Source organism: Ptychodera flava, chromosome 18 (assembly GCF_041260155.1).
Source record: "Ptychodera flava strain L36383 chromosome 18, AS_Pfla_20210202, whole genome shotgun sequence".
In the NCBI taxonomy this organism is placed as follows: Eukaryota; Metazoa; Hemichordata; class Enteropneusta; family Ptychoderidae; genus Ptychodera; species Ptychodera flava.
This window is the reverse complement of record NC_091945.1, coordinates 21828269-21855900: the sequence shown is the minus strand read 5'-3', so window position 1 is coordinate 21855900 and position 27632 is coordinate 21828269. Positions and strand designations below refer to the sequence as shown.

Sequence of the window (27632 nt, the reverse complement as noted above, 5' to 3'; positions counted from 1 at the left end):
AACAGACATACATACATACTTACATACATACACACAGACGCCATTTTGCCACCTTATACGAATACCTCCCATTTGCATATATACATATGCATATATGGGAGCGTAAAAATTGATCTGATAGATTGAGCATTGTCAAATTAATAAATAGCTCATTTGCATATTTAATAAAGGTTTGAATTAGGCATATAACTCCAAGATAACTGCACCAAATTTGATGAAATCTTCTGTAGATACTGAGCTGAGATAACTGACCATGTTGTAAAGCATTACCAGTGTGAAGTTAATTAACGGTTCATTTGCATATTTATTGAAATTATGGCACAAAATTTGGTGAAACCTGCTACAGATATTGATTTGATAAATATCTAATTGTTGTGTGAAGCACAGCGATGTCAAATTAATAAATAGCTCATTTGCATATTTAATGACAATTTGCAAATTAGTCACATAACTCCGCAATAATGCACAAAATTTGATGAAATCTGCTGCACATACTGATCCGACAAATATCTGTGTTTTGAAGCATTTAGCAGTGTGAAGTTAATTAAGGGTTCAATTGCTTATTTAATGAACCTCGTAATTGGTGGTATATCTTTGAAATTGTTCTGTGAAGCATACTACAATGAAATGAATCTGTTGTAAACCACGTGGGCACATTGAGTTCACATCTGGTTGGCTCAGGTGTTTATACACCTGAGCTAATGTCCCAGCGATGTCTGTCTGTTGGCGCGGTATCTCAAGAACCCCTTATCACATCAGAATCAAACATTCATCAGGTACAGCATTACAATTTCCACTGTGATAATAATAAATTGGCATGTCTACCATAGCTGTGACCAGCAATTACAATTTTAGTCATTTTGATGTAACTGCAAATTAAATGACAAATTCCTCCAATTACTGTAATTACCGTACATTACATTTATTGCATTACACCTCGAATATGAATGCATGTGAATACAGCACTAGAAAAATCTATTGTAACTCGTTCCAAACACATTCAAAGCTGTAATAATTTAGTCTACATACAAATTAAACCTAAGTTCTCGAATGACGTCCGATGTAAATATGTAGGTTCAATTAGAAAAGAGAATCTGGTTCATGAAATATTCTCTTCTGTACACTAAGAAAAGCGAACACAATCTGGTTACCTGGACAGTGCAAGTCTAAAACTTGGTACAGGTGCGTGTTCGTAGTCAGGTTTATGTCATTCAAAAGTCTACACTGTCTAGAATTCCACTCCGCAAATAACTATAAGATGAATCAAAAAATTTTAACAATACACAGAATGTTCAAGTTGTCACATCTGTATAAGCCCCCTTGCATACACACGCTGGACTACAGTGACGCAAACTTGGACATGTTTGGAAATAGTTTTTGTCTATTTAAAAATAGTTCTTGGCTACTCTAAAATAGTTCCTGGCTATTCTAAAGTACACTGTTGATGAAGTAAAGGTGATGATGGGTAATGATGTTCGAAGTCCCTCATATTTGATATTCACAAGATGAGTCCTCCAACCCTACACCTAGAATGGAAGCTTCCAAGGAGGTCCACAAGATCTGCTCAAAGGACGAGTCACATACACACTGTCCAGAAAACTTGCATTTCACATACCTTTTTAATTTCTTTTAAATACAATAATAGTGGCACATAACACCACAAGTTATTAACTCTGCATTTCTGCTAGAAGTAATCTAGATCACAATTGATATGCAAATATCGTTCAGCTATTGATACGCTAATGTTGGTCATGTACTCCTGTGTACTATTGGCAGCATTGTGAACAAGTGAGCAGTCTATAACTCGGGGAGGGTGGGGGGTTGATATGATTGGGTCTCACCTAACATGTACACTATTATGCCAGTGAGCTTTCAGTCTTGACTATTGACAGCAAAGAGTTGGCAATCCAATTAAGGTAATTTGCACCTTGAAATTGAAAAACTTGAACCTTTGCCAAAAAACTTTCCTCGGGGTAAAGTTTGAACCATTCCCTTTCCAAATCAAAATACAAATTGGGTTCACTGTGCAAAATTCAGTACCAGAGAAACAAATATGACGCTATATTTCCTGACACTTAAAATTCAAAATGGCCACCATTCCTGTATTAACCCTTTTGGGGGAAAAAGTAAAATTTTTGATTTTCACAACTTAATTTACCACAAATGGGCTCTAACAAGCAATAGACTGAAAATGTATTGCTAATGGTTGAGTCTGAATATCTTTCCCAAAGGTGCTTGCTACCTTAAACATGTGCATGAGTTGCAGAGAGTTAACAAGATAGCTGCTTCAAACCAAAATTTTCACTTCTGGAAAATAATATCTGTTAATATATATGTTGACCAGAAGTACGATACACTTGAAATTGAAATTTACCCAAAATATTTTTTTAAATCTAGTCTGTAAAGTTTAGCAACATCACCTTGACAGATACTTGCATGTCTCTTTCACATTATTTCAAAACGACAAATTTATTATTTGATCTTTTAGAGAGGTCTGTGAAGATTCGTGGAAACTAAAGGAAATAAAACACTCTGTCCAGAGTTATCAATTACTAGGTGACAAGGAAACCAATATATTTAATATCTCATTCCCAAGATAAAAATAATTAACTTTAGGACTGGCCTCTCTGTTTGGCAAAACAAAACCTTCAAGGATCTCCACCAATTTAAACTTATTGTGTGCTAAACATGACTAGCAAGTACAAAATCTATGAATACTGTGTCTCGAGAGAGAGAGAGAGAGAGAGAGAGAGAGAGAGAGAGAGAGAGAGAGAGAAATTACAGATACCATAAAACTGTATGGCTCTGTTAAATTGTCTTGATACTCATCTAAAATGGGTAAATCATATCTCTGTTAAGTTTTCTGAACTAATGCCATTTATATTGAAATCAAAGACAAAAAACTTGTTTCTCAAAAAATTACAGAAATCAAACAGGAAAACTGCCACATTTTCATTAAATCCATGCACTGGAACTGAAGTGATGAGCACATCTTAAGTCGGAAGGGAGAGGGGAGGGTTTTGGCAAGTCAGACTTTACGATTATAAATGTTTAATAATATACTTGGCACCTCCTGGTTTCAGACTGAACTGGTCAATTTTGTGGTAGATGTCTTACAGGATTTCTTCGGTAAACACAACCAGAGGCCCACTTGTTCCACAAGCTATGCTAATGTTGCTCACATGAACTGCCATGACGGTGAGTTTCTCTAATGACCATTATACCTACTACACTCTGTCTTGTAACTCACAATAAAAGTCAAGAGTGGTCCAGAATCTGCAAAAGTACACTAAAAAAAGATCTATATGTGAAATTTCAGTATTTACAAGAAATTAGATTCATAAAGGGATCCATTTATACTGATGTATACGGACACCAAACACTGACGTCAGTGAAATTATAGTACATGGTAGGTTCAGTATTTAATGTCCTGCACATACTGCATGTCTAAAGTACTGATACCTGTGGTGTCCACTGTACCTGTGAAAACTTCTCGATCATTTTCTCTGCTCTGTGGAAGCCATTTACGGGATACTCATGCCAGGACATTTCAAATGGCTACCTTCTGGTCTTTTGAGAACACTTCACAGAAGTGACAATTCACTGAAATAATTCCAAACACAGTCTCTGTTTATTTATGATCGTTTATCTTTTGTTTCCTGTGAGAAGTAGTTTATTTGAATCGAATCTCAGGACTTAAAACATCTCTGCTTCTGTTTAACAGATCTCAGCTCTAACCCTGCTTGTTAATAAACGACATAAAACTCCAATGGCATAATTTCCCATATATGTCAGATGTTACACCATCGAGTACTTTAATGTCTTGTCTGGAAGCTGGGTTTGAATCAACATTTTGCGAACAGTACAAACTCATCATTTCGTGATCGGCACATTACACATTACTGAACGACTTCCTTCGGAAACAAAGAAAAACTAGGCTTACAACGTCACAGAGATGGCATGTTTACAGGCTGTCCAGGCAGGAGGCGCCGGCTAGTGATACACAGAGCAGACTGTTGATAGTTCGTTTTCACTGCTAGCAGTACCTATACGATGTGTATTATAAACACACATGTAGACAAAGAGATCAATCTGCTATGGACTGCACTGTTGTCCTTAACGGTGCTCATGGCCAGTAGTGGATATGTGCGCTCAAACAAGCGATTGAATGTTACTGTCGTATGTTACATTACTGTTCCTCAACTGGAGAGCCAAGCTACTGTTATCAACAGCTGCAACATTTTCTCTCCTTATCAATATTAACATAAGGGGTCCAAAAGAGCAAGCAACTCAGAAGTACACAAGTATCTTCATAATATTATTCTTCTGTACTTTTGCTCTGTTTTCTTTACACTCCTTCATAGTAAAGGTTGATCAAAATGGGCAATTTAGCTGTTGTTTTTATCAGTACCTTGACACTACAATTGTGAAAATTCTGGTGAATTTCAAAATAGCTTGGAATTACAACGTGCTTGGGTGATTAGAAAAACGTTTCTGGCGATAGAAAATAATGCCAACTGCATCCATCGCAAATGATCTCCTTTGATAGATTTAGCAACAATTTGACCCAATATGACGTCCACTGTTCCCACTTACAGAACATATTCAGCGTACGAAATACCAATCGTTGTACTGACCCATACACATGCACCGAGAAAAGACCTATCGTTAGCGTTCTGTGCAGTTTCATCCCTGATAAAGACACAAAAAGAATATTCAAGCAGTCAGTGTACAGGTGAGTTTTTCAATGGAAGGGTGGCAACACTGACGATGTTGACTGTGGCAAAGTGAATGTCGTATTTGGTTAAATTGTTGCAAAATTTCTCGAAGCAGAACATTTGTAATGAATGCAGGTGGCGTCATTTTCTATCTCAAGAAACGTTTTTCTTATCACCAAAGCACACTGTAATTCCAAGCTATTTTGAAATTCAATGTATTTTGGATTTTTGCAAGCAATACTTGGTAGTAGTGTGTTAATCCTGTCTCCTCAAAGGTCTTGATGTATCACTGATTGCACATAGAAGAATCATGAACCCTTGTAATTTATGGGGCCTGGTTCTTCTTTCTTGATTAAACCCTACCTCCATGATTGGCATTGGATGAGACAAAAATTGCAACAAGTTGACAATGACATGTTGATTGCAGACTGGGATATTGTCCTGCCCACGTCACTGCACCATCTGGACAGCTTTATGTTAGACTGTTATCTTGTAAAAGAGCTCTTGCACAGCTTGTTACGAGTTGGCACTCCACAAAGTCTTGATCTTCTCCATTCCCTTAGTTCCTTAAATCGCAAATTTGATGGATTATTCCACTTGATCACAGGGGTGAGCTGAGTGTAAACAGATGGCTCACTAGTGTGGCTTGCTACTTGTGCCATACATGAGTGTGTCTGGACTTTGATAGAAGAGGAGGTATGCATCACACACAAGCCTTCGCAAGTGTTCAGGCATGTCTTTGATCTCAGTCTTTTTGATCTTGTCATCTTGCAACCACGTTACAAAATCTGGTAGGTGTGTTACAGCTGGGATATTGTGGCCATCTTCTTCACCTGAATATTTTACAGTAATTCATATTTGTTAACATTTGTATCCTATAAATGTAGGTCCATCTGGCACTTTTCAAGCTCAGTCGATTGATCCTGAGATCTATGCAGAGCAATACTATCAAAAATGTGTTCTGATTGTCATAAATGTAACGTAACATGACCTTCAGGCAATTCCTACGGAAAATGCAGTTTGCAATAATAGTAATAGTAAAAGTTGAGTAGCTTTGGACAGTTATGATAACAGGATTTAGTATTACATTTTGCATTTTTGGCCATGATCGACATCGTTTTGGTTTTTGTAACAGATCTTTAACACAAAAGCAAATGTTTTCTGAAATAACTATGATTTGAAATGTAACAAACAGGACTTTTGCAGGTAACAACATTTATTGCAAGAATTTTCGGATCAGTGTACCTTTCCTGTCTGCCATGCTATCAAAGAAGCACCACTGCTTGTCTTCACCGCTGCCGCTTTTTACAAAAGCCACGTAGTGACTCGTTTCAATGCAGACCACAGCAAATAGCTCCATGCACTGTCTTTCAATCTCACCAGGATTTTCCCGGTAGAAGGTTTTCACATCTTCGGGCAGTGACAGCTCAGTGTACTTGTGATTTTTTCGTTTCTGATGACTGTGTGTCTGTTGGTGTAAATGAACAGATACATGTAGAACACCAAGATATACAGGAGAAATCACTACAACATAATGACATACACGAGAAATCCCTAGCTGGCTTGGTGTTAACCACATTTGGTTATGAAGAAAATCATGCTCAAAGTGTTTACATTCTTGTATTGGAAATCCTAATGTCCATCAGAAGACATACAGAACAACTGTGGGGGAATTATATCAAAAATTTTGAACTTGAATCATTTCAAAGTAAAATCAACAGATGATTTGATTTGTCCACATATAAGAATACCACTTACCCTCTTTGCACATTCTGAACAATACGCCGTTATCTGATCATTAAAACTTTTCGCAGTGTTGCAGTCTCGACACTCATGCTCTGCCAAGCCCTGACAAATGGTGCACTGCCGGGGAACTGAAATTACAATAATGGGAACACAAAATTCAGGTATTGAAAATGGAGTTGAATTCTATGGTCTGTTAATAAAAAAAAACAATGTTGCTGAAGGTTTTATTATCGTTACTGTAATTTCAATGAAAAAAATACATAAATCATTCTTCTTCGCAGCCATTTCTAGCAACTACATACCCATAATACACATTTTACTTCATAACTACCACCTGCCATACAACAGTTGGAGGGAAATGTATTGAGAATGAGAATGGGAACAAGAAATAGACGTGATGATGATATTTTCTTTATCTTTTTCTTGTGTGATCAAAGTATCGTCCATTTGCTGATACTCTGAATTTCCTTTACAAGACAAATCTGGACATAAAATGCATTATTCAAAATACAATGACATTATTTAAATGTTCACTCACATCCATCCAAGACGTCAGTTATGTCCAATGTCAGACTTGGTATGACTCTGTCATACATCTTGTAGTTCTTACCATATCTGGGCATTTGAACCAATAGACAACCAGGCACCTAAAGTGATATAAACACACATGAAAACAGTCCTCTTAAAATTCACAATATTTTCACTAAAAACTGTACTTTTCAGTCAAATTAATCACTTACTCAACAAATTGACTGCAAAATATTGAGTCGTATCTCCAAGGAATACTAGATGCCAAGATAGAATTCGAATAGATCACTGAATTTATAACCGCCGTAAGCTAAATCTCATAATGTGCACGACACATTTTGAAATCTCAAGATCAAAGCATTCTCTCTCGGATTGCCTCATGAGCACTTGAGTAAAACTTTTTGATATCAATCTCACGTATACAGCAATTGAAGAATTCTTCATAGGATACTTTGCATTTCAAAAAGTTGCAATTCATCCAACGTACATCCAAAAAACACCAAAAAGACACACACACACAGAACGCAATCCATCCATCACTACAAGTTCAATGAACACAAAAGTACTAACCTCAACAAGCTTAATATCTGAGACTAAAAATGATTGCTCAAAGAGCTGTTGCACCGTTGGCAATGATTTGCTTTCATCTCTTTCCATGAACATCTGATAGAAAAAAAATGAATGCTCCTCACCCCGACTATCCCTGCAAAAAAAAAACATGGTGATCTGCCTTAGAAAACAAACTGTTGATACAAATGAGTCCGCAATATTTTATACGCAATGACAGGAAATGAAAGTGAAAGCAACTTTGAGACTAGCGGGAAATTCGATAAGCAATAAGATATGTGTTAAAGGGCCAGCAGCGGTAACTTTTCTTTCACTATTTTTGTTCTGTATATCAATAGCATGTTCTTCTTCTACTTCCCAGAGCATGTTGGAACATCAACTATTTAGCTCGTGAACACAGAATCTATGTGTAAAATGCAGTGTTATTGTTCAAAATGTTGTACACAATTCACTTCAAAATGTTGTACACGGACATGCACTCCACACATACCAGTTACACAACATCTCAATATGCAGTAAAAATTTGTTCTTACCTCACTTTTACATATGGTTCAGATTTGAAAATTTGGTGCACCGTGTTGAGGAACTCCTCGGGGTCTTTTTCTTCTGTGGTCAGGCCAGATACAGAGCCAAACTTGTCAAGCAGTTCGCGGAATTTAAGAACACGATCCGCCCTGACAAATCCATGTCTGTTTTGAAATAAAATACACATTCCATGTGTTAACTGATGCCAGGAATAAATTAAACGGATAGAATCAACCACAAGGAAAAAATTTTTGTAACTTCGTCTTTGATGACACATAAAGCAACAACTTTCTAAATCAACAAGCCTTGAGATGTGGAAATATTTGCAAACTTCACAGTAATTAATGTAGACATATTAGGGAATTTTACAGCTTGCTTTTACTAGTTTCATTACCTGGTAACTACACTGCTTTTACAGTTTTTCAACCATACAGCAATGATAAAAGAGGACCCTTGAACTGTAGCATGTCAACATTGGCAAGAGTGCCCCATAGTGTTTATGATTTCTGCACTCTTCAGGGCAAGCTAGAAACTGGGGGTTTTCTTGAGTCAACCCTACCGTACATCAAGACTTATGTGAAATTTTCCAGAGTCCAAATGAAACAAGTCATTGTTGATGACACAGTCCCCACTTGTTAATAATGGGTACTTTGATTACATGTCCTCAGAGAGGATAGAGTCCTCTTCATTAATTAGGTCTGTGATAAAAATACTTTGATACAGATGGCGCTCAATGGCCAAGAATGAGTTCCATGGTGATGAAAACATAAAACCATGTAGGTCATCATCCTAAAGTTCATAAAATGAGTCAACTAGGAATTAATCAACAGGATGTTGCAAAACATTTTTGCATACAATTCTAACACTTAACAGATTATCACTGGTACCATATTTCATAAAGTTTGATGCAGTATTTACAACACTATGAGATCAACATCTGTATCAAGTTTCATCACATTTGACGTTGTATTAATTTGTGCTATATCACCCTAATTAGGAAAGTTCATTACTTATGCAATTACAAATTAATTAAAATGACACTGATAAATGTCTTTTTCAATGTTAAAGCAATGTGAGCTTAACATCGGTTAACATCTGTATAAAGTTTCATGAATTTGATGCAGTACATATTTCTTGACATATCAGCCTACTTACGAAACTTCAATAATTGACATGTTACTGCTACATGACGTGAAACAAATTGACGAGCGTATGTATGAAATAGGTCAATGTCAACTTTGAATGATACTGGTGGAAATATGTCTGAGTTATGGCTCTGTACATGAAACATCGTAATAAAATGGCTGCCTAGCAACCATATTGGATCGTATCACATAAAAAATCAACGTACATATGTATGACATAGGTCAATGTCCTTGTACCAACTTTGAATAAAATCAGTTGAGATATGCCTGAGTTATGCCTCTGTATATGAAAAATCGTAACAAAATGACCACACAGCAGCCACATTGGATCGTATCACAAAACAAATTGACGTGCATATCTATGACATTGGTCAATGTCCTTGTACCAACTTTGAATAAAATCGGTTGAGATATGCCTGAGTTATGCCTCTGTATATGAAAAAATTGTAATAAAATGGCCGCCTAGTGGCCATATTGGATTGTATCACAAAACAAATCGACGTGCATATCTATGAAATTGGTCAATGTCCTTGTAGCAATGTTAAATAAAATAGGTTGAAACATGTCTGAGTTGTGGCTCTGTACATGAAAAAATCATAATAAAATGGCCGCCTGGCGGCCATATTGGATCGTATCACAAAAAAAATTGACGTGCATATCTATGACATTGGTTAATGTCTTTGTACCAACTTTGAATAAAATCAGTTGAAACATGTCTGAGTTATGGCTCTGTACATGAAAAAATCGTAATAAAATGGCCGCCTGGCGGCCATATTGGATCGTATCACAAAGAAAATTGACGTGCATATCTATGACATTGGTCAATGTCCTTGTACCAACTTTGAATAAAATTGGTTGAAACATGTCTGAGTTATGGCTCTGTACATGAAAAAATCGTAATAAAATGGCCGCCTGGCGGCCATATTGGATCGTATCCCAAAACAAATCGACGTGCATCTGTATGACATATGGAGTAATCCTTGTACCAAGTTTGAATGAAATCGCTTCTTGCATCTCTGAGATATCTGTGTGAACGGACGGACGGACGCACACACGCACGCACGCACGGACGCACGCACGGACATGACCAAACCTATAAGTCCCCCCGGACGGTGTCCGTGGGGACTAACAAACTTGAGTCAGTAGTGGCACATTCAATTTGGCTTAGAGGACCCCCTGACAATACATAACACCACCATGCTCTAGCAATCATAATTCACTTACTTTCTCAAGGGATTAACAATGCCGCTCTTAAGGATGTTTTGGACTTCTTCAAACTGTTGGAGGTCGCTGCCACCCATGTCTCTGAGTATGAGCTCATCAAAGGCCAGACTGAATGCAAACATGCTGTAGAGGGTTGTGTCCAAGTAGCAGGAATTGTGGTGGCCCTGGATTCCCTTTCCAAAGCCAATGAGCTCTGGAGTCAACTCGTCTGGAGGAGCAATATATTCCTCAACCATCGGAGAGTCATACTGTCCAAACGCTTTTACAAGGAATGACAAAATGACAAAAGGAGGGTTATTCCAGTTGGTCTTATGGCACCAATGTAGACATTATTGGATATGAAATTGTGACATCACAGTGCAGTGCACATGGAATAATTAACAGTTTGCAAGCAATTGTTAACCTGTTCACCCCCAATTCCCAGTGAACAGGTCTACAATCACCATTGATAACAGTGGTTTGGGGTCAAACCATGGTGGTAAAAGGGTTAATACAAAGATACTTTATATCCAAAACCTGATGTGACTTGCTGAACATGAAAATGATGCAACACAGCTATCAGCATGAGTATTTAAACTATGTTGTAGATGAGGTGCTTAATAAATTTTCTTTGCTGTAAAAGGACACCACAAGGCTTGCTTAATAAAAGGCCATACAGTTTACGATAGAATAACAATGTAATTTTATTATGCCCATTAGTAATAGCATAAATGAGAACCATGCTTTGAATATTCATGGGGCAAACCATGACTGCTTTATCTGAATTTAGAGCTGTTCATAAAATTTCAATGATATGAAATTATCTGCATTATTATCATTGTTGCACAGGTGCAATGTAATTGTCTTAACCCAAACTGTGTTCAAAATGTCGAGTACAGAAGTGACACCAACTGAAGAATGTCAAGATCATAATCATCTACATTTTGCTTGCATGTTTTTCGGTGTGACTGAACACACATGGACAAAAAATTTACTGTGCAAAAAAGCATGGCTATAATAAAGAAAAGAAACGAGCATTTTTTCACTCAAAGGGTGTTGATATGAGAGTAAATCCTTGGTAGGCATGTACTGCAATGAACACACATCTTTCAAAAGTGAAAATGAAACTAAAGAAAGCAATTGCACAAAGTGAAAAAAATCTAAAGAAAAAATTACTTAAAATAACAAAACTTGGTCATCACAGCATAACACACACAGATTAGGTCTCTTTAGCCTAGCATTTGAGGTGACTTTACTGATTAGACACTCCGCTGTAACAGAAGTGCTTGCATACTTTACTTCAATTTTTATACTTAAATGTCTTCACTTTTTATTCTGTGATAACATCTTTGGACAATCTTAATTTGACAACTAAACATTTTGTCTGTTACATCAACTAGTAAAAGAAACAACAGACAAAAATCAAAAACTACTTTTTGAGAAGTCTGGGTCTCACCTTCACTTAGGGTTCTGTGCCTTGCGCTGTGATTAGTGGCAAATCGAGAATCAGGTCTGACGTTCTTGGAGAGAACGAAGATACCCCTGCGGGGCGGACAGTCGAAAAGTCGAATTCCTTTAAATGTACCGTCTGTACAGCCAGTAATCTCTTCTTCCTGGACAACAGAAGTACAACAAATTCTTTTAGTGTTTAAGCTGAGCTTTGTGATTCTCTGCGATGTGAATCATCATTTCCAGGTAACCCACTTCACATATGAACAAGTCATTGACAATGACATAGTTCCCGCTTGTACTTGGAAATTTGTCAGTGCAAGTAACTGAACTGAAGTCAATATGATGCGCATGAAGAAAGAAATGAGGATGCCAAAGCCCTGTCTGTAACTGATGCCAATATTGGATTGGATTGTAAACAAGTAAACATTAGCATGATGGCATGGTACCTGTTTGTGACTGATGCCCATATTGGATTGGATTGTAAACAAGTAAACATTAGCATGAATAGCATTTTACCAAGTTTAACAGAATTGGGTATATGATGCACTGGCTCTTCAGAGGTCAAAATCCAACCTGTCTGCAATAAACTGGTCCAGGCATGTCTAAGTAACGGCTCTTGACATAAAAAAATTAGAAGGCCAGATATGAGCAAAAAAGTCCCTGTGTTCAGTACAGAAGATACTTATTATAATTAGCTATTGATACTGCTGAATGCCTTTCTTGACTGTTAAATCTTGGTATGATAGACATCTGCAGCAAGTTTCATCAGATTTAGTGCAGTCATTCATGATATAGATCTCTAATTAAAAACGTTCTACTCTGTTTAAAGGCCCGACTTTACTACAGAAAACAAATATGGTTGGTTCATACAATGGTGGTGAAAACACAAAGCCAATCTGGGCTGCCATCCTAATTACAAACAATCATTAAATAAGTTAATTGGTATTATTAATTGACAGAATGTTGCTAAACATTTTTGCAATCCATTATAAGAGTGACAGATTATCATCTGTACCAAGTTTCATAAATTTGATGCAGTGCTTCTAGACATTCACCCCAACACCAAAAATTCATTATGTATGCAAACTAGCAATTACTTTAAATGATACCACTAAGTGTCATTGCAATTTATTACAACACTATATGAATCATCATCTGTACCAAGTTTCATCAAATTTTGTGTGGTATTTGTGGACATATCAAACTAATTAAGAGAGTTCATTAAATATGCAAATTAGCAAATAATTAACATTACACTGATGGTCATCTTTATTCACTGTTAATGCAATGTGAGCTCAACATTTATACCAAGTTTCAGGAAATTTGATGAAACATTTCTTGACATATCAGCCTAATTACAAATATTCATTAAATGTGCAAATCGGCAATTAATTGACCTGATATTGCTACATGTCTTTGCATAATATTACAACACTATAGGACTAAAATCTGTACCACGTTTCATCAAAGTTGCTGCAGCATTTCTCGACATATCACATTAATTATGAAAGTTCATCAAATATGTAAATTAGCAATTAATTTACATGATACTGCTTAATGTCTTCAAACAGAATTACTATACTGAGAGATCAACATCTGTATCATGTTTCATGAAATTTATGGAAGTATTTCAGGACAAAGCACACTAATTAGGAAAGTTCATCAAATATGCAAATTAGCAATTACTAAATATGACACTGCTAAATATCTTTGTACACTATTACAGGACTTTGTGCTAAAGATCTGTACCAAGTTTCATCAAATTTGCTGCAGTATTTCTGGACATATCACCCTAATTACAAAATGTCTTTGCACACAGTTACAGCATTGGTACATTCATCAAATTGGAGTCCATGTTTCTTGACATATTACCGCAATTATGACAATTCATTAAATATGCAAATTAGCAATTAATTGACACGATACTGACATATGACACTGTGTGCTATTAGAGATCAGTGTGATCAACACAACAGCGTGACTGTACACAAAGTTTCATCAAATTTGGCAGAGTCTCCAGACAGAGCTCTTTTTCAAAAATCAATAATTATGCAAATTAGCACTAATTATGCATGCCATACCTAAAACAATAGACATGCATATGCATGACACTGTGTATTATACTTGTAACAAGTCTGAAAGGAATTGGCTTAGGCATTTCTGAGATATCTCTGTGGATGGACCGACAGACAGACGGACGGACATATGCATGGACGAATGGAACCAAACCATAAGTCCCCTGGACTTCGTCCACGGGGACTTATAAGCCAGGGTGAGCACATCAACAAGTGAGTTTCAGCTACGCTAACATTCTTGATTGGCCCAATGCATTCAACAAGAACTTAGTCTTAAGTTACCCAGACTGCACTTAGCTCTCATCTTGGGAACAACTGATCTATCATGTAATTACTATGTTTTGAGACAAAGTCACAGACAATATAGCTTCAAGGTTATGTAGAAGCGGCTTTTGAAGTCCCTCCTTAGGGCCCTGTCACACCTTGACGATATAGCAAGCGTATGCAGACGTATCAAAATTCTCTAAAACGCCGGCTTGCTGAACTAACGGTGGATTTTTTCAATTTTGGGCGTATACATAGCGTATTCATAACATACTCATAGGTTGAAAATACGTTTTTGGTACGCTATACAATTATCTTGATGCATTTTGACTTATGAGTAACTTACATGTAACGTGTGTGAACGTGTGTCAACGAGCGCATAACCTACCTACAACTTATGGCACGTGTGTGTGGGACGTATGAGCCATACGCTGACATAGCTGGAAAAGTTCAGTGCATGCACTAAAGTTTTTGACGACTTTGCCATACTACAACGTATACCAGCATTCTTCAGCGTGCTCTTGACTCATACAAAACTTACCCATAACGTATTCAACATATGCCGAGCGTATTCGCCAAATTTTTCATACATTGGCATACGCTGGCTAAATCGTCAAGGTGTGACAGGGCCATTAGTAATGACCATGAACTGTGACTTCCATGTCTCGGATCAGTTTATGGACAAATACAATGCAAATGATACAAATCATGGTTCACACTCAATAATAAGGTGGGATTTTGAATGCCACTTCAACATAATCTGCAACATGTTGAAGCTATACTTTCAATGCCTATGTCTCAAAACACAATTACATTATGGATCAGTTGCTCCCAGGATGCATCACTGTTGTCTGTATCGAACCATCTTGCTCAGATAATTTTGAATGGAATTTTCCCAGACTCTGCAGTGGTGGATAAGAGCCCCCACAAGGTCTGGGTTACTGAGACTACAAGAACTTGCAAACTAGATTGCCCAACTTGTGGACACATGTTGATATTGATCGAGGGGCCATCAAACATTGGGCAGATTTGCTCACCCCTGATGGGGGGAACAAGTTCACAACATTATCATCTGTACAGAGACTTTCTTGTAGACATGCAAAATTAAACTTTAAGGATGCCCACCAATTCCACTCCCACAGCGTCTTTTTCCGTATCGGGTAAGATCCCCATCCATTTGATGACCCCATACTTTGGAGGGTCACCCATGATTTCCACCATGCTGCCAATGCTCATAGTTCTGTGTAAAGAGACTCGGTTTCTCTCGTCCTTTTTCTCTGCCTGGTCAGTGAATACCGCATCTTGATCAGCTGACTGATCCTTTGCACTTGGGAAGACTGGAGGGCTGTCCATTGCCCTAGCAGTCGGAGAGTATGAGTCCGAGTAGCTCCGTTGCAACCTGTGGTCAGAACTTCTGTCAGGTGCGGTATTGCTACGAAGTTCATGTGACAACCCTTTTGAAAAGTAGTGAGGCGTTAACAGCTTTGGACTTGGTGATCTCAACAAGTAAGCCGGCGGGTCGGGAGAATCATCTGAATAGTCCCGAGATAGACCTCGCTTTCCAGTCCTTGCACCTACATCATGATGGACAAAATAGGAAAAATAAGATGGTTATGAAAAGTACAATGGAAAGCAGTAAGAGAATGAAAATACAACCAAAGTCAAACATTATAAATAAATTGTGGTTACAAAAAAATAATTTTGGGCAAGCTTGCTATCTGTGCAGTGTGAAATGAGTTGGCCAGACATTTCACTATATACTACATTGTTTTCGGAAGGGTTTATGGATCTACACACCAGAAACAGCATGGCAAAGGTATAGAGGTTGAATTTTGTTTAGATTACGTCATGTTTCAGTGATCAAATTAATTCAAAGTTGAGACATTTTCATGATGGGTGAGAGTACGTCAACTTGATACATATGCATAGGTCAAGCACAAAGCTTTTCAAAATGACCAAAAAAAGCTCCTTTCAACAAAGTCCTGGTAATTTATCACTCAGTGCAGTAAATTTGCAACTCACGTCATATGTTACAGACACACTCATCCTGTGCTGTTCTATGATATGAAAATGACAAAACCAATTTTGGTAAAATTGTGCCTGCTGATTTCACACCACTTCAAATCATGCAAATAAAATGTGAAATGCCTGTGCATTCAACTGATGACATTTGCATAGTGCAAAAGTTACAGTGCTATGACAACATGGACAAACATAACAAGGCTCTCAATACATACCAGGATTTGTTGGCTTTGAGCTGTCTTCTATGCTTACACGCAAGTTTCCATGGTTTGGTTTGGTTGGATTCTTATATGTGGGCGATCTGCTTATATTTTCATAAGTTGGGTTTGGTTGAGGTGCCATATACTCATAGTCCGAGTCTCTACCTCGATCAGGTGTCTGAACGTAGAATGTTGAGTTTGTTTTTTGAGGAGCGTCCTCGGCGTTATCACCGTCTGTATAAAACACAGAATTTCTGGCCCCATCACTTGGGTATGCCACACCTGGAATTCGTTTAGAAGGTTCCTCAGGAATCGCTCTGTGCATTCCGTCGCTCAGGTGCCGTCCGACGAGCTTTGTCGCCGGCACTCTACTTTCCTGCTCTTTCTTCTTCTCATATTCTCTGAAAAGTTCTTCCTGTTCTTTCAGGAGATCTCCTTTGCTCATTCCAAGTTCTTTAGAAGCTTCGTTGAGCACGTCTGACAGATTGCTCGATGTAGCAGTTGCACTGTCTGGCTTAGCCGCTGAAGAGAAGGCAAAATTTCATTAGATTATCATGTACTTGTCACCTCAGACATAATTCACTATCAACCCTGTCAGATAATACAGCACTGCGCAATCAAATTTAGTAAAAATATCAAAACCATTTAATTTTTGCTAAACTATGGCAACATGTCAAGCAATTTACTTTTCAATATTATTTACTTGGGTCTTCCTTGCTTGTTATGTACTGAATGCATTTGCAGGCCATCTCCTTACACATTTTCTACCCTTAAAATATCATGTTTCACAGTTTATTTCTAAATGGCTGTATATTTTTAAACATGACCATTAATTCTGACTGCAAATTACTATAATTGGTGAGTAGACAATGACGCCTTTGAGACAGATAGGAATATATCTGCTGATATGAATGTGACAAAATCAGAACATTTTTCATTAGCTATCACAGTCGGGACATTTTTCACCAGTGCCTGCCATTATGGAGATTTCTGAATCACTATCAATATCAGATACAAATGTTTTTTTATCCACGACTCACTGATGAATATTTCTCTAAGATATGCAATATACCAGGCTTGTTTCATGTGAAAGGGATTACCATACAATACTTCTGAAGGTTTTCATATATATGAATAGCATTAACAAGTAATCTTCACCCTGTCACTGGAAAGATTGGTTCATACCTATCTATTGCTTTCTGTAGCAAAGATTAACCCTGACCCTAGGTAAGAGGTGTGCAATGGTTTTTTTTAGGGCAAATTCCTGGTTTTATACACCCACAATCCCTGTGGTCCCTCGGTGATATGTGCAAAGTACAAAAAAATTATTTACTTACAAAATCTCATTCATATGATAATAATTTGGACATCTTACATGCACATGGGTGTAGCATATACTTTGCTGAGCAAACAAAGTTATTTTTTTCTTCTGGCAAATCAAATTTTTGAATTGTGGATCAAAGTTTTAACAGAGCGACAAACATGCATGCATGCAAACAGAATATAGATTAGAAACCACAAAAAAGGTTCCTTAATGTGATGTGAGTGTTAGCTACACAAAACTTATAATCACACCCCTTGGAGTTGGATCATCAGTAGGAACATAATTACGCAATAATTCTGATGTGGCATTGGGAACATGATACCCAGTTTCTTTATAGATCTAGTGCCATCCTGACAAAATGAAAACACTGGCACCTTGCACAAGGCTTGGGTATTAAACATCATTCTATACAGCTTATCCGGTTTTTTTTACCACTTTTCCAGTCTGAAATACTTCCCCGACTGGGCCACTTGCACATTACTCACTTTTGCTGCGGGTGGCATAATTATATTGCTGTTTGTCCGCCGCCCTGCCGGAGTCTACACTTCTCCTTATGAGTTCAGACTGGGCCCTGGCCAAAACACCCCTTGGCTGGGAGTGGGTTTTCACTGGAGCTGTAAAGCGGTAGTAACGTTGACGATAACAATGTTATTTGCTGACTCACACATGCGAGTGAGTAATTAACATTAGCATTTGGGAACACGATTATTTCATTTACTGGTGAAAGTATACCTGCCATGCCCTGTACAAGGGACATGTACTTGACAAATCGAGAAAGCAGACATGAACTTCCAAGTTTCTACGCTACAGAACAAATTCATATCAAATTTTTATTCAGATAGAACAGGTATTTAGGGTCACACCTCCCAAACCGAAACCATAGACATCTGCAATTTTGGAGGCATTCAAACTATCTGAACTATTCCATTCAATAGCGTATGCAAAATGCCCCTGAATGGCTTCCTTTGATATATAACATGCATGAGTTACGGAACAAACGCATGCAGTCAGTTCAAGCACATTCATGAATAGAACATGCAAAAAGAAAAATTTGAAGGCTAAAAATAAAATAAATGTCGGCATTTGAAATTGGCCGAGGGAGGGACAATGTCGGTATGTACTTTGATATTGTCTAGGTTTGCAACGTCAAATACAATAGTATAACCATTTGTTCAGTTGCTATGACTTGCTCAAATTCACCTCCGTACAGTTTGTTTGGGCACATCAAAACTTGGCAGAATGGGAATTCCCTGAGAAGAACTTTTCTGATAAGTCTCGGTATTGTTGACTCTATCAATCATACTAATCTGCCAAACAAATCATGTCACACATTTTTTTAACAGAGGAAATGATGCAAAGTGACCATTGTCCCATTGTGTGTCAACTCTGTTGGGTATTTCCGACTTGTCGGCTGGCAACACGCCAAGTTCTGCTTTGCCCCCTGTACCTATATCTCAGAACTGCAGTTCAAATCATGACAACATAAACAATTTCAAGGTGAACAGTGGATTAAAATTATCAAACTGGATTGCCGTAGAAAACTTTCATATTTTTTGATTGGATGTTAAGGAAAATCACAATTGCTGAGAACTGCATCATGAGTATGTTTAGAAAAGTCTGAATGACAGAGTATGTTTTATTGGTACAATTACGACAATATTACTCATTTTTTTTTTATCAGACAAGTACTTATATCAACACTTGTAAAGTTGAAGTAAGAATGTTATTGATCTGATAACAGGAAGGCACATCACCTTAATAGTAAATTTCTGTGACCAGCTGACAATAGTAAACACAAACACTACAGATCTGTGAGTTTATCAGTCTAAAATTACCAATAATAATATCCCTCATGTTCCCTCACAATATTGTGAAACTACTAGTTCCCTTCAAGATTCAGGCAAGATCAATATACAATTCAAAAAATTACAAGACATGTTAAGTTTAAGATTTCAAAAATGTCCGCCCATCACCATTAGCAACGCTGAAAACAAATCTTCATTATAACCTTATTATGACAGTCTGGGTACAAGTTCATCAAAGTGAACAAATGATCATTGAAATTAAAGATGAAATTTTCCCAAAGTGTCACTCTGAGCATCAAATTAGAAATTCTTACCATTTGTGTCTTCGAGGTGACATGCTGGGAGCACCGCATCAATCGGTACTAAGGTAGCGTGATCCTTCCTGGCTTGGAACAGTTGCTCTCCTTCATATTTTCCACTGCCTTTTCCAGCTGGGTTATCCTTCAAGCGAAAACCAGGAAAAGACATTTTCCTATATGACTGTCGACTTGGTGAGATTTGTAAAATTCTTATCATTATGAAACTTTCAATAAAGAGGGACAGCGCATCAATTGAATAAGTATGGCACAGTGCCAAAACATGGACTCCAGAACTTACAAAACCATCATACCATGTATCATCTCCTCTGAAGGTTTTTGACGGCAATCTCATTGTTAAGAAGATTCAAATGTTTGTCCCATATTTGACATTTTATGAGGCACGTTATTTTGAGGATTTGTAAAACTTGTGAGGTGTATGAAAGTCAATGTCGCCTCAATAATTATCAAAGTATCACACTTCAACAAAGGCAAATACTAACAAACATTTCTTTAAAATTTTGACATTGAAGTTCAGGAATCAAGCTACTAATCTTGGATGTATACTTTGTTTCCAAAAGTACCGTGTCCAAAGTTACACATTAATGACATATTGTGAGAAGATTATCATTGTAGGTGGTTGATCACAAATGCAATGGGTTATTAGATCTGTAAACTGTTACTGCCATCCATGAAATCGTTGCTTTTGAGAATCTACTGCTGGCAGGCAACATTTGAAGCAACATGGTACATTTTGGAAACCAAGCATGTAGCCTAGGTTTGGTCTAGTAGATCCGTTATTGGAGGCAGGGCCGGTTACCTTTTGTGGGTACAGCCCTGCCTCAAGTCATGGGTCTGGTAGTCTACCTAGGTTTGCAATCAGAGAATCCAGTTCAGTGCATAATCAAATTTATGCTGAAATTGGCAAAAGAAAGCTTACCAGCTCAATTCCTACGTATTTCTCTCCTTTAAGTTTCTTTGGCGTGCCGATGTATCTCACAGTTCCGTATTCTTGTCTTTCTTTTCCATCCTCCGCAGCACAGAAAATCACAACTCTCATTCCTATATGCATTTCAGTGTCACCATGGTTTTTACCTGTCCTAGATCTATCATCCCTAGGTTTGTGAACATTTTCAGTGTGTCCTTCAAATGTAAGTTTTTGAATGCTGACAAAAACACCACAGTCCTGCTCACAACGAAAGAATTGCTGTTTGCGAAATACTCCATTGGTGGTTCCTTGGCCTTTGTCATGCTAGGAATGCAAATAAAAAATATAAGCGTTACGTAACAGGAGTCAAAAATGGTAAATTTGGGAAATTTTGACATTCATTGTGAAACTTGACATGCTTAGTAACTAACATTTTGAGGTAGTAAAATAAAAACACATAAACATATATAAAAAGAAAATGAATGTATAATTTACCCTCTGGCTTTCTGTGATGGTTATTTTATATTAATTTACAACAAAAATTATGTATGCATAGATGATGGCACTTCAGTGTTTCTGTGATGAAATGCTGAATATATGAATGTATATATGTATGTACGTAAGTATTAATATATGTATGTATGTATGTATGTATGTATGTATGTATGTATGTATGTATGTATCTATGTATCTATGTATGTATGTATGTATGTATGTATCTATGTATGTATGTATGTATACATATATGTATATATATGTATGTATGTATGAATGTATGTATATGTATGTACGTACATATTCATATATGTATGTATGTATGTATGTATGCATGTATGTATATATATGTATGTATGTATATGATTCATTTATATTAATTTACAACAGTTTATGTATGCATAATGATGGCACTTCAGTGTTTCAGTGACAAAATGAATATTTGTATGTGTATATGTGTGTGTGCGTGTGTGTGTGTCAGTATGTATGTCAGTATGTATGTTGGTGCATGATACATATAAACAAACACTGCGACGGCTTTGACATAAACCGTACATCAAGACTCATTTCTATGTACCTGGGTACTAGTCAGAAGGTCTACAGCCCCTGTCTCTCGTTTTATCAATTTAACCGCTGTGTTTTGAGCCAAAGCTGATACACAAGCTGCCCCCTTTAAGCTTTAGGAAGGAGACCTCTTAAGAAAGGATAACTTTTCAATAGTCGAATTGCAGATCCTGAGGAAGTGCCAGTGATCATGTAATATATAACGGCTGATCATTGATGCTTGAAGACCCTAGACACAGGCTAAACAAGCTTACAGCAAAATGAAAGTAAACATTACGTGCATAGAGCGAAACCGTTCTCATTTCCCATTTGAAGAGATCTTCCAAAATGTTGATACGATTTTTCCATTTCCATTCAAAATCTCTGTTGCAGTTGATGAATGGAAAATACTGGGGTTTTTGTTATACAAATATGTGTGCACCATTATAGAGAATACCTATTGATAGCATGTCTATCATTTTCACTTTTGTTTCATTGATAGACCGGCGTATGATCCAGTTTTATATAAGGGGGTGTTACACCTTGATCTGTTTACAATATTAGGGCCTGTTTACACACATGTACTGTACCGAATATGTATACAAAAATTTGTTGTGCTTTGGGTATTTTCCTTACGACAGGTTGATTATTGATTTATATACCACACCTATTACATATCAATGTATAATATGCAGAACAAGCTACAGTCTAAGCCTGGAGTCTCCATGAGAACGGACTACACCTGATCTTTAATTTTAATTTTAAATATTAGTTGTTCATAAAAATTCAACAAAAAAATATGTAGAGTAAAAGTATGCACTGGTTGCCTGGTACAGTTCTGATGCACAAAGGTGTGAATGAGTGCTCTTTCATCAGGAAGTAAAGAACGCTAAATATTAATGGTTATGTAGCGCGACTGGGCAAGGCTTGGGTTTTCCCCAGTGCTATTCTTGACCTATAAATAGTATCCAGTATGTACAATGCCCTGCGTATCCTTGTCACACTCTATATTAGACAACAAACATGTTCTCACTTCTCTAAACCAAGGCGTCCTTTCTACTGACACACAACGACGAGAGAAGTTTCCCTCAACCCCTTAGATTATTAGTCAAATCCTAGTCCCGGGAACTGTGTTGAAATTTGGGATGAACGTAATTTTCGGTCATTGCTAATTCCTGACACTGCTATGAATGATTCTGAGCATGTGATATTGTGTCGACTGGACTGCGTCGCACTACCATTGTACCAATATCGGTACAGTAACATTCGCCAAACTTGCACACGAGGCAATCGCGTATTCCAATGACAAAACTTTCACATATTGATATTAATTCATTTACTTTTATAAATTAAACACTTTTAACTTTGTGTGGATACAGAACAATATATCTGCAGTATAAGCTGATGGATGCTTATGCAACGCCTCCGTCAAATCGATGCATTTGCAAATGCAAAACAATTGGTAGGGTTTGGAGACTCCGTTACCCTATGCCTTTGGCACAGCAATGCGTAAAACTGTTAGAAACATCAATATTCATTCTCACCAACAGTTCAACGCCAAAGTGTGTTCCTGACGCTCCTGGCAGCGGTCCCTTGTACCTTACTTTCCCGGGCGCTTTATGAACCAACGTCGGGATCTCCACAAGCACACGAGAGTCAATCTTGATCGAGAGTCCCCAGTCGAGTTTCTTTCTATCGACGTACAAATCATATCTTTCTCTAAGGGTCACCAATGCCAAAAGCAAGTCCTTTTCTTCTGTCGATATCCGTGCAACTTCGTTGTGTGAACATTCGAGGCGTATGTTGTCATGATCAAGCGAACGGAATTTGAGTTTCTCTCCACCTGGTCCAGTAATAACACTCGTGTGAGGCCTGCCAGCATCTCTCGCTCTGACCTCTACAAGTTCGAGCAGTGTACCCCCCAGAACCTGTCTATCCTTCGCTTCTGGTCGATTCACCAAAGCTGTTTTACCTTGCCTGGGCACAATTTGATCCTTGAGCAGAATAAAGTATGGACTCAGTCTCCTACTCATTCTGTCTGCACATATTTCTTTGGTTCCAGAGATGGCCTGTTACATTATCAGCACAGAGACCAGTAGATACAGTGCACAGCTGTCGGTCAAAGATGGAAGTCACCGTGCGGCGGATGTACCGTCGTCGGGCGTCTGTATCCCTACGCTCAATAAAGTCCACCGACCAGTGTAAGCGCGTACCTGCTTTAGGTAAATTCTGAAGACAGCATATCACGTAGAGAAACCTTCAAGCTGGTAGGTGAGCTGAAAATTGCATGAATACTGCAGTTTCACGGGAAACTGATGCGTTAGTAACTTATAGTCAGGGTTGCATTATTTGAAATGTCGCCGACGCATTATACTGTAAATGCCTGCAACGCATGCTCACATACTGGCAATTGCTGGGGAATCCCCAGCCTCGATGCGGTACAGGTGACGTCGCATTTTATCATAGATAGGCTAATAGTTGGATAGTCTGCACTGTAGAGCAGAGTGTACTGTAAAGCTTCAAAACATTTTCTTTCTAATACCTTTCGCATTTTTGTTTGTTTCGTTTTTTTCTGTTCAAACGTGTTGTATTATCGAAGGCTTTGGCATATGTTTTAACGAAATGCTTAATAAAATATTATATATTCCATAATTGTGAATGAACATTTTTAGGTGCATAAGCTTAGACCTTCAGACATTCACAAAATGCGCTACGGAGACAGATTTTTGAATTCTCGATATCGCTAAAATTCATCGCTGGTCTGCGGCTTCTGTGGCCGGGACTCAAACTATGAGATCTTGACTGTAAAATAGCGGGAAATAAAGTGTTATAAATTACAAGTAGAGAAAACTGCATGCTTTAGGGAAAGGCGGTCACTCCGACCATTGCATTAGTCAGGAAATCTCTGTAAGTTAGGTTTTCACTGTGAACGAGAAAATGTTGATTTTTTCCATAAGCACGGTGACTCTTTCATTTTCGAGGTAATAACTATATAATAAGAAACTCTAAATTAAATTTTGTAACTGCGCAGGCACAGCAAACTGGCTACCCGTATGAGAAATTGCACGAACTATAGGGTTTTGTTTAAATGCAGGCCTAGTGTGCTATTCTTGGGTATTTTGAGAAAAAAAATTAGACTCTGAAAAAGGTTAGAGAAAAAGTATCGAAAATTTCCTCTTCCGTTTTAACTCCTCCGCCGGGAAACACGCGAGCCTTTGGCAATCTCCTCACTACACCCCAGTCTGCCAACTTGTACAATATCACTCCTGTAGGCATTTTCCGTGCCACACGACCTTAAGCTTATACAGGCAAACTCGAAAGCATCGAATCCCACTTACTGCCTTCTCGCTTGGCTTCCCTAAAATGCTTGCTGAGAACAGACCTTTCTCTCTCTCCTAATACGAGCTGTAAAATGTCTTTCCGCCTTCTTTTTGCGAACTCTACTGGTGCGCTCTCGGGGGAAATGGGTACCATGCCTATCAAGCGCGTGTTCCTAAAATCAGGGATGAGGCGGTGTGCTTTGTTCATTATCACGTTCCTTGAAAAAAAGAAAAATAAGGCACTTTTCCAGGGAATTGTATAATACGAGTGGAATACCTATCATAAATCCAAACTTACAATTTTTAAAGTTTGAGTACGCTATTTCCAGAACTTGTTCATAATGTGGATTCGAATGCAGATCAGTTTGAACATGGTGGACACAACCACTTTCTCCCCAAAATGCCCAACTCGCCAGCTGAGTTGGTTTGTTCTCGAACATAGAGCTATGTGATCTGCTGTGTAGGCCTATAACCCCAGGGACGTGCAAGAAATTGGTATTCGTCTCTTCCTCTCTTTTAGATTTTGTAAATTTGTGATTTTGTAATTTGTATAATTAATTTGTTAGTTAGGAGGTGTTATTTGGTCAGATTCTCTCCCATATTTCCCAATACAAGGATTCTTGTTTGTTCAAAACTGAAAGAAAGGGTATCTTGAAATTTTGAGGAACGAGTGCGGGTAACCTAGTCATTCCTGGGAGTGCCACTGCACCGCCGGGTTGTGAACACCTGGGACACTTCGTTTCATCATGGAGTTATCTCTTCATCATACCTCCATGGTTTCACAAGCACTGTTGTTGTCCTGACTGCAGTCTTAGCAGTGCAACATTCAGCGGGTGTACATAATGAATGTTAGGGGCGACGTCAAAAGTTCAATGTAGGATAAAAAACTTAATTCCCTTAGTTTCCCCCCAAACCCCCCCCCCCCCCCCCTAGAAACTTAATTGACTTATATTGAACCTGTTGCCAGCTCTTTCTATGTAAAGCGAAGCTAAGGATCAGTCAATTTAGGGGTGAAATAAAGTAATGCATCGTTAAGGCCCCACTAGCTGTAACTCTTGAAATTTGTTGACCTCAAATTATCTACCTATTCTTTCCTCTCTGAAATCTACCCTCTGAAGAGATATGAGCTTTTACTGCATTAGGAAACCATTCCTTTCAGAAACATTTGACATGTAAATTAAAATTTTATTAACGGTCATTTTGATTTCCTGGCATTTTCAAAAATTGGTAATATTAAAAAGGAATCAGAACATACAATGTCATAGTTGAAAACATTCACCCCTATGCATTACATTGGACTACTCTGTGCAGTTTATATGAAGATTTAAATGCAGATATGCATAGTATCAAGGGTTTTAGCTTTTCTGCATGGGGCTGTGATTTAATGTTTGGGCGAACATTTAATCGCAGTGTAATCTTTATCTTGTTCAAAATTGCATATATAGCCCGGCAGTGTGTACACAGACCTAAATGACTACATTGTCACAAACTTATTTTAGTTTGAAAGTAAAATCATAAAAATAATGCTAAAAGATACAGCTAGTGGGGCTTAAGATTGGGAACACACTTTGTGTTTCATCCAATGTAAATACAACATACTAACAACAAACTTGAAGTTTATCAATGATGAACAAGAACAAGAACAATAAAGTCCAGGTTTCTCCTTCCAGAGGCATAAAAACTATCTCATCTGTCCTGGTGGTTGTAACAACTCAGTTCAGGCCAGGTGCAGCTCTGCACTGTGTTAAAACAACTCCCTCCCCTGGTTTTAACACGAAAGTGTGCATTTCTGCTCTATTTTTTCAAAATATTCATTCCCCTGAAAATTTTTACCTTAAATCGATTTGTAGGATAGAAACTTTTTTAGGTCAAAACCCCCCCACCCCCAAACTAAAAGAATTAAGTTTTTTATCCTTCATTGAACTTTTGACGTTGCCCCTTAGGGAGCGTTCAGTTATTACGGGCGGGGTTGGGCCGGCAAAATCCGGGGGGATCACCTTAAATTTGAAAACTGCAAGGGGGGGTCATTTATTTTTCAAACAATATAGAAGAGGGTCACTTGATTTTCATAAGTATCCATCCCCTCAAAAAGTAGTTTCAGTGTTCAAAAATAATCTGGAAAATAACAATGATTATTTTCATGGTTTCATTCTCTGAAGTCATTTCACTGTAAATCAGAATAAAAGTATATGTATTATCTGTCACATAAACATGTTGCCTTGGCAACTCTACACAGGCTTGTCTTCCTGTCTATTGAGATCGCTGAGGGCAATGAACAATTCCTATCAGCCTTTGGCTGAGGTAAGGCAATGATTAGGAGCAAGCTATATATTAAACTCAAACTTGGCATACATTGAAAGGTTCCCCTTGTGCTGTTGCATAGCACTACCTGTTGATATCTAACCAGTTTTTATTAAAAAATGTTCAAAACTTATCTTGATAAATAAACGCAAAGGCTAAAATATAAAGGGAAAGT

At 37.7% G+C, this 27632-nt stretch overlaps 1 protein-coding gene across 2 annotated transcripts; it reads right to left on the bottom strand.

Annotated features, from left to right (window-relative positions):
- Positions 1-897: 897 nt before the first annotated feature.
- On the bottom strand, positions 898-24209 carry LOC139117153 (ubiquitin carboxyl-terminal hydrolase CYLD-like). 2 transcript variants are annotated; one of them, XM_070680019.1, is made up of 14 exons: positions 23381-24209; positions 20811-21122; positions 19889-20015; positions 18255-18383; positions 16461-16967; positions 15349-15797; positions 11889-12045; positions 10454-10712; positions 8093-8248; positions 7563-7695; positions 7003-7111; positions 6477-6592; positions 5964-6186; positions 898-5551 (listed from the first exon to the last, which is right to left on the bottom strand). In XM_070680019.1, exons 1-14 carry the CDS (start codon positions 23867-23869, stop codon positions 5355-5357), a joined length of 3363 nt encoding a protein of 1120 aa, XP_070536120.1. In that variant the 5' UTR covers positions 23870-24209; the 3' UTR covers positions 898-5354. The 2 variants fall into 2 exon arrangements, with proteins under 2 accessions (XP_070536120.1, XP_070536121.1); XM_070680020.1 differs by lacking the exon at positions 18255-18383.
- Positions 24210-27632: the final 3423 nt, after the last annotated feature.

Bases quoted from the DNA above. Each gene is read 5' to 3' on its own strand.
- LOC139117153 (XM_070680019.1), bottom strand. From the start codon at position 23,869: ATGAGTAGGAGACTGAGTCCATACTTTATTCTGCTCAAGGATCAAATT. The intron at 18,384-19,888 runs GTAAGAATTTCT...ACCGCTTTACAG, and splicing joins TCACCTCGAAGACACAAATG to CTCCAGTGAAAACCCACTCC. The intron at 7,112-7,562 runs GTTAGTACTTTT...ATATCACTTTAG, and splicing joins CAGATATTAAGCTTGTTGAG to GTGCCTGGTTGTCTATTGGT.